This window comes from Myotis nattereri (genome assembly GCF_964212035.1).
Source record: "Myotis nattereri genome assembly, chromosome: 6".
In the NCBI taxonomy this organism is placed as follows: Eukaryota; Metazoa; Chordata; class Mammalia; order Chiroptera; family Vespertilionidae; genus Myotis; species Myotis nattereri.
This window is the reverse complement of record NC_138081.1, coordinates 3,927,112-3,943,761: the sequence shown is the minus strand read 5'-3', so window position 1 is coordinate 3,943,761 and position 16,650 is coordinate 3,927,112. Positions and strand designations below refer to the sequence as shown.

Sequence of the window (16,650 nt, the reverse complement as noted above, 5' to 3'; positions counted from 1 at the left end):
AACGGACCCCACTTCTTGATGACATTTGTCAGGGCCTGGGAGGGGGCACAGTTGAGTCAGCCACCGCCCCCTCTGCCTGAGTAGACAGGGCCCTATTGTCTCTGTCAAAATTCCTCCTTTCAAGGAAGAGGAGGCCCATTGTCCAGACCCTCCCCAGCTCTGGTCTACAAAGGTTGGAAAGGGGCTCAAGAAATGCTTACCCTGACCCTTAGCCCCCTGGGCTGGCCTGGGGGTGGCAAGGACATTCCTTCCGTGAAGCTGGGGCACAAACCAGAGGCCCTGTGCTCAGCCCCCCAGTCTCAGCCTGGGACAGGAAGAGAATTGTCCTCAGCAGGAAAGAACCCACAGAGAATCAGGAACCCACACAGAATGGGCATTGAGAGAGCGGAAACACCAGGGGGTCCCACCCCAGACCATGCATCCGGGCACCCAGGCCTCAGGCTCTCCATTCCCACCCTTTTTGGGGAGCCAGGTTCCCTCACCTGGAAATGAGCCAAGCCACACTGAGGAAATGGAACTTTATTTCCATAAATACAGGGTAACACCCATTTAAGGTTAGCTAAAGGAGGGGTTGGGGCCTCAAAGAAAGTAGGCTCCCAGGAAGTACCCCAACACTGAACATAGGGACTGGGGGATCCCCAAACCTGAGATGGGCCTCGCAGGCCACAGATATTCCCCAACATTGACACTTCAAGAATGGAACTGTACCCATAGGGGAGCCTTGGACCCCGCTCTCATGGGTAGTCCTTCCTGGGGGTGAGAGGGCTGACAATGGGGGAGTTCAGCGGGAACAGAGTAACAGTGTCCTGAGCAGCCTGGGAGGAGACCCCTGTGGTGGGCAGGCTGGGTTCCCCTCCTGCACAGCCGAGATGGAGGAGCAGCCACAAGTTAAAAACCTGGTTTCTCACTTCCCAACCTCGGCCTTGGGAGGATGGGAGAGCATGGAGCCACCCCAAATGAAGACATGAGGTGGGAGAGACCAGGATTTGTCATTCACAGAGCAGAGGAGGGGGTCCTGGGAGCCCTGGTCGGTGGGGGCAGTGTGCAATGACATGGTCACAGGCGCAACGGAGCCTGACATCCGCTTTCCAAGGCCACCACTTGGTCTCTGGGCCCAGGAGTTCCTCGGGACCCCTGGGCATGTCCTCAGGAGAGCCAGGGTTCGATGCAGGTCTCGTAAAGGGTGTGGTTGGAGTGCCAGGCTGTGTGGGCAATCCCCGCCATGGGACACCTCACGATGGCCCCCCGGGCCAAGAGCGTCTTCAGCCCAAAAGAATCCCGAAGATAAACCTTTGAGAGGGTAAAGGGGCATGGGAGAAAGACACAGGGAGAGAGGACGTGAATTCCTGCTGGTGTCTCAGGCCCCTTCCCAGGGTGAACCTCTGAGATCATAAGTCAGCAGTAGGGAGGGCTACAGACAGCTGGGATGGGCATGAAGAAATCCCAGGCACTCACCAGTTGTTCCTCCATCTCCAAGACCGTCTCATTTGCGTCATAGAAACCAAAGAAGCTACAAAGAGATGGGAGTGGGCCATTATCAGGAGAGTTGGAGAAAATCAAGGTGGGGTAGGACCCTTTAAGAACTCACAGCCTGCTGGGGAGACAGGCAGCAGGGAGAACACTCAAAATATTTATCTGGACATCATGCACCCCCTGAGGTGACGCATGGAAGATACGGCATCACTTCACTGAATTCCCAAACTGAGGGACATTCTACAAAATAGATGGTCCATACACTTAAAAAATAACAATGTCCTGGACAAGAGGACTTTGGTAGTAGTCAAGATTAAGAAGCTAAAAAGACATGAAAACTAACACATGATCCTGGGTTTGATCTTACACTGGAATTTTTTTTTTTTCCTAAAAAGACAGCCCAGCCAGCATGGCTCAGTGGTTTGAGTGTTGACCTATGAACCAGGAGATCACGGTTCGATTCCCGATCAAGGCACATGCTCAATCCCGGTCAGGGCCCAGCTCAGTCTCCAATATGGGGCATGCAAGAGGCAGCTGATCAATGATTCTTGCTTCATCATTGATGTTTCTATCTCTTTCTCCCTCTCCCTTCCTCTCTGAAACCAATAAAAATATATATTTTTTAAAAAAAGACAATTAGAGCCAGGCCAGTGTGGCTCAGCAGTTGAGTGTCGATCCATGAACCAAGAGGTCACCAGCTCAATCCCCAGTAGGGGGTGTGCAGGAGGCAGCCGGTGGATGTTTCTCTCTCATTAATGTTTCTTTCTCTCCCTCTCCCTTCCTCTAAAAAATCAAGAGCCCTAACCGGTTTGGCTCAGGGGATAGAGCATCGACCTGCGGACTCAAGGGTCCCAGGTTCGATTCCGGTCAAGGGCATGTACCTTGGTTGTGGGCACATCCCCAGTGGGGAGTGTGCAGGAGGCAGCTGATCGACGTTTCTCTCTGATCGATGTTTCTAACTCTCTATCCCTCCCCCTTCCTCTCTGTAAAAAATCAATAAAATATATTTTTTTAAAAATCAATAGAAACGTTTTTTTAAAAAAAGATAATTAGAAAAATTTGAATAAGGTCTATAAAGCAGTGGTTCTCAACCTTCTGGCCCTTTAAATACAGTTCCTCGTGTTGTGACCCAACCATAAAATTTTTTAATATTTTAATATTTTTAATATTTTGATTTTCTACAGAGAGGAAGGGAGAGGGACAGAGAGCCAGAAACATCGATGAGAGAGAAACATCCATCAGCTGCCTCCTGTACACCCCCTACTGGGGATGTGCCCGCAGCCAAGGTACATGCCCTTGACCAGAATTGAACCTGGGACCCTTGAGTCCGCAGGCTGACGCTCCATCCACTGAGCCAAACCGGTCAGGGCGCAACCATAAAATTATTTTCGTTGCTACTTCATAACTGTAAAGTTGCTACTGTTATGAATTGTAATGTAAATATCTGATATGCAGGATGGTCTTAGGCAACCCCTGTGAAAGAGTCCTTTGACCGCCAAAGGGGTCGCGACCCACAGGTTGAGAACCGCTGGTCTATAGAGTACCATATCAATGTTAATTTCCTGATTTTGATCATTGTATTGCAGACTTATAAAAAACGCCCTGTATGTAGGAAATATGCACTAACATACTCAAGTTCTGGGATAAAGAGATACTATGTCTTCAACCTACTCTCAAACGGCTCACACATCCAGTAGGGGGCGTGTGGGAGGCAGTCCATCAATGATTCTCATCACTGATGCACCTACCTCTCTCCCTCTCCTTCCCTCTCTGAAATATATATTTATAAACACTAGGTGACGAGTATATGAGATTGCTTTGTACTACTTTGGTAACTTCTTAAGTATGGGATTGTTTCAAAATAAAAAGGTCTTAAGCCCTAGCTGGTTTGGCTCAGTAGATAGAGCGTCAGCCTGCGGACTGAAAGGTCCCGGGTTCAATTCCGGTTAAGGGCACATACCCAGGTTGGGGGCTCAATCCCCAGCAGGGGGCATGTAGGTGGCAGCCGATCAATGATTCTCTCATCATTGATGTTTCTATCTCTCCCTCTCCCTTCCTCTCTGAAATCAATAAAAACATGTATTTAAAAATTTTTTAAAAAGGTCTGAACATGTTTTTTCATTAAGAATATATAACTGGCATGAGCATTGAGTGGATGCTGGCAATGAATAACTGAATGCTAATAACAAGTCCAATGGGCCACAGGAGCAAAGACAAGCCACTGCCTTAGTGTAGAGCAGGGGTGGGGAGCCTTTTTTCTGCCGTGGGCGATCTAGATATCTATATTGTAAAAGGCCAGTGGCCAACGCCGTAACGACCAAATGGCCGGTCACCAGGAGGTGCATTGATGGGCCCCATGGCGTGGCGGGTCTAGGGTCTCACACGACTTCACGCGCTGCGCCTCTAGTTTATAACATAATTCCATGGCCATACCAAATTATCAACTTAAAAATTAGCCTGCTGTACGCCCTAACGGGTTTGGCTCAGTGGATAGAGCATCGGCCTGCTGACTGAAGGGTCCCAGGTTCAATTCCCGTCAAGGGCATGTACTCTGGTTGTGGACACATCCCCAGTGGACGGTGTGCAGGAGGCAGCTGATCCATGTTTCTCTCTCATCGATGTTTCTAACTCTCTATCCCTCTCCCTTCCTCTCTGTAAAAAATCAATAACATAGATTTAAAATAAAAATTAGCCTGCTGTATTTGGTCAAACATTTAATTAATTCACCCCTAATGCCTTGGCAAGGCCAGACCAAACGATTTCTGGGGCCTTACCTGGCCTGCCCGTTTCAGAGCACCCCTGGTTTAGAGCATCAACAAAGGCTTCCCCGCCATGACCCTGGACTAGGGAAGGCTGCTGCAGGCCAATGGGATGCAAGAGCAAAGGTGCAGAGGGAGGCGCAGCTGGGCCCGCGGGGAGCTGGGTTGAGGCCTGGAGGCCATGTGGAGAAGCTGGGTTTCACCAGGCGTGGGAGAGCAGCAGGGACACATCGACCTGGATCTGCACTCCAGCTCTGCCACACTCCCCGTGTGCAGCCGGGCATGTTACTGCTCCCGTGTCCTATGTAAGAAGTACCTCCTTCGCAGCGAGGCAGGAAAACATGTGGTTAACAGAGAGAAAGGATGTTTTGAGGATTAAATTGAGCTTTATTTAAAGGTGCTACGTAACTACAAGCTATCACTGTCTTTATAGGGTTGTAGATCTGAAATGAAATGTAAATAAATCCCATCTCTTACTATTATTATATAAGGGATGTTACTCCTTTACTCAAAGCCCTCCAATGTCTTCCCATTTTACTCAGACTATACAGTCAAGGGTCGTGGTTGCTGGGGGCTGGGGAGGCTGGGCTGAGGATTTCGTGTTTAATGGATATGGAATTTCAGTTTGGGAAGGAAAAAAAGTCCTGGAGACGGATGGTAATGGTGGTCACACAATAATGGAATGTACTTCATGCCACTGAACTGTGCATTTAAGAATGGCAAATTTTGCCCTGGCTGGTGTGGCTCCGCCGGTTGGAGCGTCATCGGTACACCGAAAGGTGGTGGGGTTCAATTCCCAGTCAGGGTACATACCCAGATTTTCGGTTTGAGCCCTGGTCAGGGCACATATAGGAGGCAACGGATTGATCTCTCTCTCTGTCTCTCTCTCTCTCTGCAACAGATTGATGTTTCCCCCTCTCTTTCTCTCTGTAAAAATAAATAATACATACATACATTAAAAATGGCAAATTTTATGTTGTGTATATTTTTTAAAAAAAGAAGTCAAGGGCCTTTGCCCTACAAAGGCTCAACATAACGGCTCCCTGCTACCTCTTTCAACCTCCTCTCCCACTCTCTCCCCAGCTCCCTTGTTCACACAGCCCCAGGGCCTATGCAGGTGCTGTCCTTCTCCCGGGCCTACTCCCCCACACTGTTGCACAACTCCTTCCCCGATTTCCTTCCGCCTCGCCCCAGCCGGTGCAAAGGGCACCTCTCCCGGAGGACTTCTCTGGCCACTCTCTAAAACAGGCTCCGCTCCTCACGGCCGTCCCCTGCCTTATTTCACTCCCACTTGACACAGACAGTTACATCTGTTATCCGTGCCCCCACTAGAGTGTAAGCTACATTACAGCAGAGACGTCACTGACAGCTGTTCCCAGGCCAGAACAGCGTCATGGGTGACTACGGAGGTCAATGACGCTTCAGAGCACGCACGGAGATCTGGAACCGGGCTCGCACAGTGCCACGGAGACCGGGATTTCCCAGAGGACGAGGGTGGAAGGGATGAGTAGGAGGCAATCACAGCAGACCAGGTAAGTAAAAGGGGTGATAGGAAATGGATTGAAAGGGCATGGAATGTCTGCACACGTTGTACCAATGTCAAGTTCCTGTTTTTGATACTGTGCTACAGTTACATCAGATGCAACCATTGGGGCAACTGGGTGAAGGGTACACAGGGCCTCTCTAAACCATCTTTGCAATTTCCTATGAATCTACAATTATTTCAAAGTTAAAAGTTTTTTATAAAACTAGGGGTGGTAGGGATGGAGAGGAAAAAGAATCAGCGGGATGTAGTGACTGGCTACATACAAGGGGTTGGGGGTGACTCCCAGGTTTGGATCTTGGCCGACAGGCAGTAACTGGACAGTGGGACCAGTGTTAGGAATGCGATGAAGACTGATGGGGATGCGGGGGTACCCTTAGCGAATCTTCAGGCCATGCAGCCCCTCGTTACCTGGACTGCCAAGGGGTAATGACACCGTCGTCAGGGCCTCCGACCAGCACCATGCGGCCCACGCGGAGGAAGTTCTTCCGCCACGCTGCAGTTTGGGAGCAAGAGAGCCCGAGTCAGCACGGGGGCCGGGCCAGGTTGGAGGGGGAACACGGCGGGTCAGAAAAGCAGAAAATGACTCCCAAGTAGAAGCCTGGGGTCTCACCAGTGGCATTGGGATGGTCTCTTTCCCCATTGATCAGGGCCAGGAAGCTGCTGGCATTGAGGTACAAGTCGTCGTGGTGGGGATCTGGGTAAAAACAGCATTTAGAAAGACAGTCAGAGGAGCAGGGAGAGGAGGCAGGATCGGAGACTGGAAGACCCATCAGGCAGCTTCAGTAATAGACAAGGTGAACAGTAATGTAACGCAGCAACAATAATAACTGTGAACATGATAGCAAACACCTTTACCTAGCACCTACTGTGAGCCAGACACTGTTCAAAGTATGCTGTCCTCATTAATTTATGTAATGCTTACATCCACCCTGTAAGGTAGGTATGATATTATTCTTTTACAGCTGAGGGAAACTGAGTCACAGGAAGGCGAAGGAACACCCGGAGGCACCCAGCAGGGTCAGACTTCAAACTCCAGCAGCCTGGACCCAGCATCCATGGTCTTGAAAAGCACCTTAGGCTTTGGCACTAGGCTCACTGCTTGTTTCTGTAAAGGAAGTTTCATTGGAACAGACACATGGCGGCTTTCACACAGGCGTGCCAGAACGGATAAGCTGTGACAGAGACTATATGGCCTAAAAAACTAAAAATATTTATCATTTGGCGCCTTAAAGAAAAAGTTTGCTGACCTCTGTACCACACTGTACTTTCTGAGACAATAGCTGATACACATAAAGCATTTTGTGCTCAATACATATAAGTTATCACTATCGTTACTGCTATTGGCTATGGAAGAGGGGGGAGCAGCAGGCCCTAGCCTCCAGGGTACCCCTCCTTGGAGGTCCAGGTTAGCCTCCCCTACTCACCATGCCAGTAGTTGCATATGGAGAACTCCTGCCCCCAGGGGCTATAGCAGATCCGGTAGAGGTTAGACCTCATGGAGGTAGGGAACAGCCACTTCAAGTAGTCCGTGTCTGGCAAGAGAACAGCGGCGCCAAGTAGACCCAAACCTTTGTGGCAACCCCCCCCCCAAACTCAGAGCCCCCAATGAAGCCCACCGTACCCACTGACCTCCATACTGCCCCATCTGTGGGGAGGAGAGAGAGATGAAGGAATCCACATTGTGTTCATCCATCACGGAGAGCAGTGCCCGGCACACCAAGCCTCCTGTGGGCAGACCACCACATGGGCAGGGATTTAGGGACAGCCAGCCCAACAGTCTCCACACTGCCTCCCCCACCAAAACGTACAGAAGGAAGACTGATGCCCAGACAACAGACACGTCCTGTGGCAAAAGGTCCGTATCACGTAAGTGACAGAGCCAAGAGCCAGACTTAGGTTCAGGGGTCTTCTGACCCTAACTCTAGGATGTTTTTTACTGCCCCTCTCACTATCTCTTAGGACCAAGAACCATGGGTAATGGGGAAGGGAGGGGGTGGCAGGGTGGCCACTGAGGATACAGAGATGAGACCCAGGGGCTGAGGGAAGTCAGAAAGGAGGGCTCAGGCACCGGGGTCCTGCTGGACAACGTGGTTCAGAAAAGGGGACACTAGGAAGTGCCCCTCAGGTAAGGATCAAGCTTCAGACAGTGCTTGGGATTAGGGGGTCACCTACCCTGCGAGTAGCAGATGAGATGCACCCCTTGAGGGGCCTTTGCCATGATGGGGGCCACGGCCTCTCGGAACCCTTGCACCTGTTCCCACAGGGGCCGCAAGCTCTCTCTCCCATCGAAGAGATCAAGCACCGTGACCTCAGTCCCAGGGTGTGTCTGTGGGAAGCGGCAATGCTGCAGCTGGGGGTGGGCTGCGAAGCCCTCCCCTCCACCCCAGGCTGCGCCAGTGCCTACGGTGCCCCGCTAGAACCGGGGGTCTCGTCCCCCACCCAACTCTCCCCAGTCCGGCACCAGCTCCCGAGGAACCGGCAGGCCAGAGGGGCGGCTTTCGGTTCCGCTCGCGTCCTCCCTAGCCCCCGCAGCCGCCCCCAACGCCCCGCAGCCAGGTGTCCCGGCCAGACCTCGTTGATGTAGTCCAGCAGGTGGCGGAAGCTGTACGAGCTGTCGAAGAGCCCGTGCACCACGATGACCGGCTTGTAGGAAGCGCGACGGGGCGCGGGGGCCGCCGGCAGCAGCAGCAGCGGCAGGAAGGGCAGCGCGAGCAGGATCCCCGCAGGGGGCAGCCGCGGCCCCCGGAGCCCCGGCATGCTCTCACCTGGGGAGGGGGGCTCGTGAGCGCGGACCACGGCCCCTGCCCTCGGGGCAGACTCCGCGCTATCAAGCCTCTCCCGCCCGGGCCCCCCAGGTCCGGGTCACAAAACAGCCAACTTTTAACTTACTCCGTCCTCGGCCCGCAAACACACCCCCACCGCGCAGACGCGGCGACGCGCACCCGAAGCCCCGCCCCCAGCTGGCGGCGCCCGGGCGCCCGGGCCGGGACCTCCCGAAAGCGTCGTCCCCGCCAGGCACCGGCGGGCTTCTGCAGGAAGGACCTCTGAGCAGCAGCCAGGTCCCAGGGAGGGCGCACCCTCCCACCGGCCCGGCTCCGGGAGCCCGCCCCGCCCGCTGCTTACTCCTCCCGGGTCTGGGAGCCCGGGGGGGAGGGGAGGGGAGGCAGGACGGCGTGCGCCCGGGAGTGACGGGGGGAGCGGGGCGGCAGCTCGGGGTCGCGCTCAGCCGTCATATCCGGGGCTTTCCCTGGCAACCGTGCCAGCGTCCCAGGCAACGCAGGCCGGGGACCGGAGGAACCATGGAACTTTCCATTGCGCCCTGGGAGCGGGGGGGACAGAGGCGGGCGGTTCATTTTGACGGCGAGGAGAGGGAGAAGCAGCAGAGAGGTCCTGGGAACAGAGAGAAGGCCTTCGCCCCAGTGCCGGGCCCTGGGGTCCGGCTGCGCAGGGAACGCGGCGTCCTCTCCCGGGGAAAGTCCTCCGCGCTTCGCGTCGCTGCCGAGGGCTGGAGCCAGTCCAGGCGAGCCCCGCCCGCCCCTGCCAGCCCGCCCGGCTCGGCCTCTTACACCTCTTGATCCTGAAGTGCGTGTAGTGCCTTGTCTCCCGAGGCGCGGAGAGTCCTCCCGGCCCCTCGAGCTAAGAGCAGCCTGGCCCAGTTTCTCCTGCCCTACTCTCCGCAGCTCCCAGAAAGGATCCACCCCGAAGGGTGGAGGGCTCCCGAGGCGGCTCTGACTCACGCTTACTAGCGTGGTTTCGACCAGACTTTCAACCAGAATGACCCCCGCAATCTGGCCCTTAGCTGGGAGCTCCTGGGGCGGCTCCCCACCCAGACCCTCCCACCAGTCCAGACTCCCAGCCCCCGGCATCCCCACCTCACCACCTGTGACCCTTACCCAATACCCAGGAAGAAGTTAATGAAATAAAATGAACTCACTATGGCCAAGCTGCTAAGTTTCTAAAGGTAAGCAGGTTGAGGTATGAAGAAATGATTCTATTCTTGTTTTAACTTAAACTTTGGAACTTTCTAGTCCTGCGTCAGTGCCTGCATATACCTCAGACCTCCAGACAACTGAGAAACTACTCTGATATCCAGACCACCTGACAGCCAGTGTGCAGACCGCTGGTCAGCTAGAGGACTACCCATCCAGAGGCTAAGACTGAACTGATTCTTCTGAAAAAATGTACCCTATAAGCCTTTCTTCCTCCTCAGGAACACTCCAAGTATTGCTTAATTGTGCTACCAGTTTGCCAGCCCTAAGATCCTTGGCTAAATCTTTGCCATTTCTTTATATCGAAGCCTCCAGACACTTACTGAGTTCCTTGGACACCAGGAGCCCTAGTTAGAGCTTTTACTTAGCATTTAACGGTGTTTCCCTTGAGAAAAGAACTTCCCAGATTGTCTGAACCCCTCCCTGTTCACAAGCTCTTTGATCGTCTAAAGTACTTCCCAGTCGAACCAATTTGAGCTCTGAGTTGTGTAGAATGAGGATGAGGTGGTGGTACAGGTCAGGGCTCCCACAAACACCATAGAAACCAGAATGAGGAACCATGATTTAAATCTCTGTAGCCTGGGACTGGCCCAGCTGAGTGTCTCTGTTTAGACATGAAGGGGAAGGACACAGCCGAGGAGAGTGACTGTGTCTTGGCGAGTGGAGGGGGTTAAGAAATGGATCTGAACCCTGGCAGGCCCAGGAACTCTAAGAAGCCCAGAAGCAAAGGAGAACAGCGGATGGAGTACATCTTCCCCATTCGCCCAGGCCTGGGTGGCGGGTTGGAGCTATAACCCTGGGAACTTTCCAGGCCATCGCACGTCTCAACTCTGCATACACACCTCTCTCATACACCGTTGTCTCTCCTAAAGTGAGGAGAGGAGGGGCAAGAATTTGGGAGAAGAATCTGGGGCCTGACAGGGGAAGCTGGGGAAGCAGCGGCCTCGCTGGAGTGAGCCAGACCTGCAGGGAGCTGGGTATTGAATCTGAGGAGCACCTACTCCATTCCTCCCACAGCTGATCACTACAGCCAGGCTCGGCTCGGAGGGGCCGGCTCTAGAGTGTTCTCTCTCCCTCCTTCCTCTCCTTAGTCCCACCCACTTTGCCTGGTCTTGCTTGCCTCCCTGTTTCCATGACAACTCCAAGGGAGCCCAAACTGGGGGCTTGAATGCTAGGGTGAGAGGAGGAGAGACGAGTGGGGGTACGTCTGAAGAGCTCCCCCAACCCCGCCTCGGTCCCTTTAAGCTCTCCCCCCTCCCTGTTCTCCCTCTGCCCCCCCACCCCCACCCTCCGCGGCTGTCTTCTCTCCATCTCTTGCGCTCGCTACTGGCTGCGCAATCCCTGCACCCAGACTCCAGCTCCAGTTGGAGACCCCCGACTCCAGCTCCAGAGACCCTGACCCAGCGAGACAGAGACTGCAAGCATGTCATCAGAAAAGTCAGGTAAACAGCCACAGCCAAACCTCCCACTCCCTCCAGGTCTCCTGACCCCCCCCCCCCCAGCTCCAACCCCCTCCCTTACCTCTTCCTAGCGGGTCTCTCAGCTCTCAGCCACCCCTAGACCCCCTCCTCTTCCTTCTCTTCCTTTCCTCCATCCAGTTCCAGCCTCTGTCCCTGCCAACGTGGGCAGCAGGGGGTAGGCTGAAGCAGTAAGGGAAGTAGGAGAGAGTGGCTTAGCATCAGCCAGGTGCTGCAGGGATAGCATCGTGGGGAGTGACAGATGGACAGATGGCACTGGCTGGCATGGGGACATCCAGTGGGGACGTACGGAGACACCAGCACATGCGGGTTGTTAGGGGAGTAAAATCCAGCAGACCCTCTTTTGTCAGCCCTAAAGGAAGCACTGAGATTCCCCTCCCCCCGGAGGAACGGCAGGGTGGACCGTGTCAGCCGGCATGGCTTGCACAGTGCTGAGCTGACACACGTTAAAGCCGTGTTGCATGGCTACATGTACACGCGCAGGACGAGCTCCGAGAGGCAGGCCCGAGGCAGCCACAGCCAAGCAGGCGCTGGCTCCGCTGTGAACGCCGTGGGCCCCGTGCTGTGAAGAGCGGAGTTGTGACCTCAAAACTAGATAGAAAGACAGAAGTGGGGGAGCACAGATGGCCTAGATACAAGCCCACTCCTGCCCCCAAAACGAGATGGCTTCTCACCTGTCTCCTCTGTCTCTCCCACTGTCTTTCTCCATCCCGGACCCTCTGTGTCTCCCCCTAACCCTCCCCATCTCGCTCTTGTCTGCCCCTGGACCCTCGCCTCGGCTCACCGCCCCAGGCCTCCCGGACTCGGTCCCTCACACCTCTCCGCCGCCCTACAACGCCCCGCAGCCGCCCGCCGAGCCCCCCGCCCCGCCCCCGCAGGCGGCGCCCTCCGCGCACCACCACCACCACCACCACTACCACCAGTCGGGCACCGCCACCCTCCCGCGCCTCGGGGCCGGCGGCCTGGCGGCGTCCGGGGCCTCCGCCGCGCGCGGGCCCTCGTTCTCCGCCACTCTGCCGCGGCCCCCGCACCACGCCCCGCCCGGCGCGGCCTCGGGGGCGCCCCCGCCCGGCTGCGCCACCTTGCCCCGCATGCCACCCGACCCTTACCTGCAGGAGACGCGCTTCGAGGGCCCGCTGCCCCCGCCGCCGCCCGCCGCCGCCGCCCCGCCCCCGCCGGCGCCCTCGCACACCGCCCAGGCCCCCGGCTTCGTGGTGCCGACGCACCCCGGGGCGGTGGGCACGCTGCCGCTGGGGGGCTACGTGGCCCCCGGGTACCCCCTGCAGCTGCAGCCCTGCACCGCCTACGTGCCGGTCTACCCTGTGGGCGCGGTGAGTGCGGCGACCGGGGCCTGGGAGGGGGAGGGCGCGATGGGGACACCCTGGGCGCTGGTGGGATGGGGAAACCGGGCCAGGGGACCTGCGGCCTAGGGTAGGGCCTGGAGAGGCGGGGGAGGAGGGGGCTAGGGAGAGGCCTGCGGGGAGGGCGTCTGGCAGCCAGTGAGGGCAGAGACCGCGGCCTGGGAGCGGGAACTTAACAGCGGAGGGAGCAGAAACCGGGGACTGAGTGAGGGGAGGGGCCAGGAAGGGACCTGGAGGGAAGAAACAAGGTTTGAAGTGAGGCGGGCAGCGCCGGAGGGGCATGCCTTGGGGGAGGGAAGTTGGAGAACCCCGAGGGTATGGGGTTAATGGCCACCACGGAGGGAGGAGCGGGCCTCGGTGGAATGTATGGGTGTTCTGGAAGCAACGTGCAAGAACTGTGCTTTAAGAATCGCTCTTCCAAAAGCGGACCATGGTGGGGCCAGAGGGTCCGCATGACGCCGTCCCCCTTCCTTACACAGCCCTATGCAGGCGGGACCCCGGGGGGCGCGGGAGTCCCCTCCACGCTGCCCGCGCCGCCGCAGGGCCCGGGGCTGGCCCTGCTGGAGCCCAGGCGCCCGCCGCACGACTACATGCCCATCGCAGTGCTGACCACCATCTGCTGCTTCTGGCCCACGGGCATCATCGCTATTTTCAAGGCGGTGCAGGTGTGTATGGGGCGTTCGGAGAGGAGGCTCACTCGGCTTCTCATCCCCGGAGCCGGGCGTCGGGGAGCAACTTGGAGGGGGGCTGCGGCCTGCGCACGGGCGGGCGGCCGGCCGTTCTCTGACCCGTTCCCCGCCGCCGCCCGCAGGTGCGCACGGCCCTGGCGCGCGGAGACATGGTGTCGGCCGAGATCGCCTCGCGCGAGGCGCGGAACTTCTCCTTCATCTCCCTGGCGGTGGGCATCGCGGCCATGGTGCTCTGCACCATCCTCACCGTGGTCATCATCATCGCCGCGCAGCACCACGAGAACTACTGGGATCCGTGAGGACGCCCCCGGCCCGGCGCCGCCCTGCGCCCCTCCACCTCAGCGCGGCCTGCGCTCCCGCCGCGGACCCCCGGGGCGCCCTGCACACCCGCCCCCGGGGCTGCCGGACTGGGATGCGCCCTAAGCGCGGCCTCCGCGGAAGCCCTCGCGGTGCGGGCACGCTCCGAATCCAGTTCCTCAGGAACCGCGCCGAAGCCCACACTCCCAAGGACGCCGCGTCCCTGGGTCCCAGCCAAACACCAGGCCCCAGGCGCCCCAGACGCCCCTCCCCGCTAAAAGCAGCGCCCCCGGGGAAGCTGCGGGAGGGTCCTTCGCGGAGCCGGGAGCCTGGTCCCGCAAGCCCCGCCTCCTCCATAGGCTCCGCCCCGGCTCTGAAAACCCCCGCCTCCAGGTCGGCAGGCTCCGCCTTCTTCTCTTCCTCGCGGGGTGCTTCGGGCCGGCGATGGGGTTTGGGGCACCGCGCCTCGCCCCCAGACCGACAGACTCCTCCCGTTGTCGCGGCGTGAGGACCCAGCCGCGGCGCAGCCACGGCTCCCGCGCGCTCCCGTATTTGCCGGCGGTTTCTTGTCTCCTCCACCCCATCTCCGCCGAGTTTCTTGCTAATCCCAGAACCTCTATTTTTGTTTTGTTTTGTTTCTTGGGATGGAGTTTGGGAGGCTCCCGGTTTAGGACCCTTCCCTCTGGGAAGAAGATACCGTGCGGGTCCCTGTAAATATTCCCGAGCAGCCGGGCGAAGGGAACCCAGGCTGCGGGCCTGCCGGTGTCCGGCGTCCGGTGTCCGGAGGGAGCCCGCTCCCGCTCCCCGGCAGCCCCGCCTTGTTCTGGTCTGTGTGTGAGTGTGTGTGTGAATTTCTGAAAGCCAATATTAAAGAGTCTAAGTGGATTTATCACCCGGAATTCCGATCACTAACAAAGACCCTGCTCTTTGGGTCCCCTTTCATCTCTCCCCGTTTCCCCTTGGGGTGTGATGGGGAAGGAGACTGACAGGTCTCAGGACACCAGAGAGAGACACGCACACGCAGGGGGAAGGATCCCTGGGATCCTGCCCGGGAAGACCTTGGGGTTCGTTCTCGGGGAGGATTTCTTTCCGCAGCACATCTTTCCACTCCCTCCCCACTGGGCTTCAGGCTGTGGAGAGGGAGAGGTACAAGGAGACCCAGAGCTCTCGCCCCAGAAAGTCAGGAGGGAAGGAGAGGGCAGACCATTCTGAAGAAGTCGGCCAGAGGTCGGGTGGCAGAGAAAAGGTGCCAGCTGCCCGCAGGTGTTCCTGCCTCGGCTGGAGGGTGGCAGACAACTTGAATTAGAGCCCTAAGTGGCGTGTTGTACCCGCACAGGGAAGGCAGAGGGAAAGGCTGCGGAAACCTGTCTCAGCCTCTTCCAGCTGCTATCACTAAATGCCAGAGGCCGGTGCTCATAAACAACAGAATTTATTTCTCAGGGTCCTGGCGGCTGGAAGTCTGAGATCAGAGCGCTGCAAGAGCCCCTGAGGCCCTCTGGATTGCAGACTTCCGGTTGCATGCTCAAGCGGCAGAAGGGGCGAGGGCGCACCCCATTCATGAAGGCTCCGCCCCGGGGACCTATCACCTCCCAAATCTGCACATCAGGATTTTAACATGAAGTTTGCAAGGAACATAGTCAAGCTACAGCAGGGCCCCAGGGAGGAGGTCAGTAGCCTCTCAACCCCAAGTGGGGCTTGTGGTCCTTTCCTACCCTGAGGTCAGCCAGGAGCCTCTTGGGGAGGCGGAAGGGGCACAAGCAGTGGACTCGGTCTCTTCAGTTGGACACCTGCAGGACATGACCCTACCCTGACTCCATGCATTCATACAACATGCAGATACCACGCAGGGTGCTGGCGAGACATTTGCCGACCTCATGGAGTTTACCTAGGAGGAAAGCCATGCACCAGGATGAGACATGGGAGGAGGGTGTGGAAATCACGGGGAACGTTTTTTTAGACATTTCGGGTTGAATGTGCCTTCCTCATCAAACTTCTTTAAAAAAATTTTAATTGATTATTTTAGAGAGAGAGGAAGGGAGAGGGAGAGAAACATTGACGTTAGAGAGAAGCATCAATTGGTTGCGTCCTGCACATGAACCTGCAGCCTGGGTATGTGCCCTGGCCAGGGATCTAACCGGGGGCCTTTCGGTGCACCTGCACCGGTAGACTCTCAACCAACTGAACCAGCGGAGCCACTCTGGCCAGGGCCTCACCAAACTCCTTGAAAAAAGAATCCACATTTGCAACCTCCACTTCCTTACCGCTTACTCATTTGTACCCCTTTCATCTCAAGCCTGAGAAAGGGGACATGGTTGTCACAGATGTGTCTGTCTGTCTTTCTTTCATGCCCACTGTTTCTTAGCCCTTTAAAATCTGCTTCCACTCCCTACTCTACTGAAACTGCTCCCTCAAATAGTACCCAATGACCAGAAGTTACCAGGAGCCAAACTCAATGGCATTTTCCTGAATCCTCCCATGTTTGTTCCTTGACCCTGGATTCCTCACTCACCCAGGCAGGGTTCAGGGACAAGTCATCTCTCCCCGCTTTACCTCCAGACACACCTCTAATCATTTTCCTCCCACTCTTTTTCCTTCTCCCTTCCCCTAAGTGCCTATTCTGGATCCCCCCCCCCCTTCTTTGAGACCTTCCCTTGAAAATCTCATCCACTCCAAACTCTCAATCATTTCTTTCTTTTTTTCAAATTATAAGAGAACATTTATTTAGAAAGTCATAGAGGTAGAAGTGACTTGTAGAAGAAATGTGCTCAGGAAAAAGGTTACAGAGCCAAAAGAAGGGCCGTTGGAGCTCGGGAGAGGAAAAAGTGAAGGTAAGGTTCCCGGGGGCAAGAAGAGGGGGAAGGAAAAGGTGTGGGTGTGCTTCCCAGAGGAAGAGCTGCCCAGAAGTAATTTCTAATGCTTCTCCGCTATAGACTGAATGTTTGTGTTCCCCCCAAATTCATGTTGAAACTTGATCCCCAATGTGATGGTGGGACCTTTGGGGGGTGCTTAGGTCATGAGGATGGACTGCTATGAATGGGATGAGTATAAGAAACTACAG

At 56.4% G+C, this 16,650-nt stretch overlaps 2 protein-coding genes across 4 annotated transcripts; one reads left to right on the top strand and one right to left on the bottom strand.

Moving 5' to 3' along the window:
* Positions 1–503: 503 nt before the first annotated feature.
* Positions 504–11,360, bottom strand: PPT2 (palmitoyl-protein thioesterase 2). 3 transcript variants are annotated; one of them, XR_013996126.1, is made up of 10 exons: positions 8,668–8,781; positions 8,350–8,543; positions 7,951–8,104; positions 7,408–7,503; positions 7,203–7,310; positions 6,389–6,472; positions 6,187–6,271; positions 4,248–4,551; positions 1,456–1,510; positions 504–1,290 (listed from the first exon to the last, which is right to left on the bottom strand). XR_013996126.1 is itself a non-coding variant. In XM_081093789.1 (9 exons), exons 2-9 carry the CDS (start codon positions 8,533–8,535, stop codon positions 1,147–1,149), a joined length of 912 nt encoding a protein of 303 aa, XP_080949915.1. In that variant the 5' UTR covers positions 8,536–8,543; positions 11,289–11,360; the 3' UTR covers positions 504–1,146. The 3 variants fall into 3 exon arrangements, 2 of the variants coding, with proteins under 2 accessions (XP_080949915.1, XP_080949914.1); XM_081093789.1 differs by lacking the exons at positions 4,248–4,551; positions 8,668–8,781 and adding an exon at positions 11,289–11,360; XM_081093788.1 differs by lacking the exon at positions 4,248–4,551 and having other exon boundaries at positions 8,668–8,908.
* Positions 9,724–14,484, top strand: PRRT1 (proline rich transmembrane protein 1). The gene is made up of 5 exons (XM_081093786.1): positions 9,724–9,739; positions 11,119–11,209; positions 12,038–12,576; positions 13,086–13,271; positions 13,418–14,484. The coding sequence occupies exons 2-5, from the start codon at positions 11,191–11,193 to the stop codon at positions 13,592–13,594; spliced, it is 921 nt and encodes a 306-aa protein (XP_080949912.1). The 5' UTR covers positions 9,724–9,739; positions 11,119–11,190; the 3' UTR covers positions 13,595–14,484.
* The last annotated feature ends 2,166 nt before the right edge of the window (positions 14,485–16,650 follow it).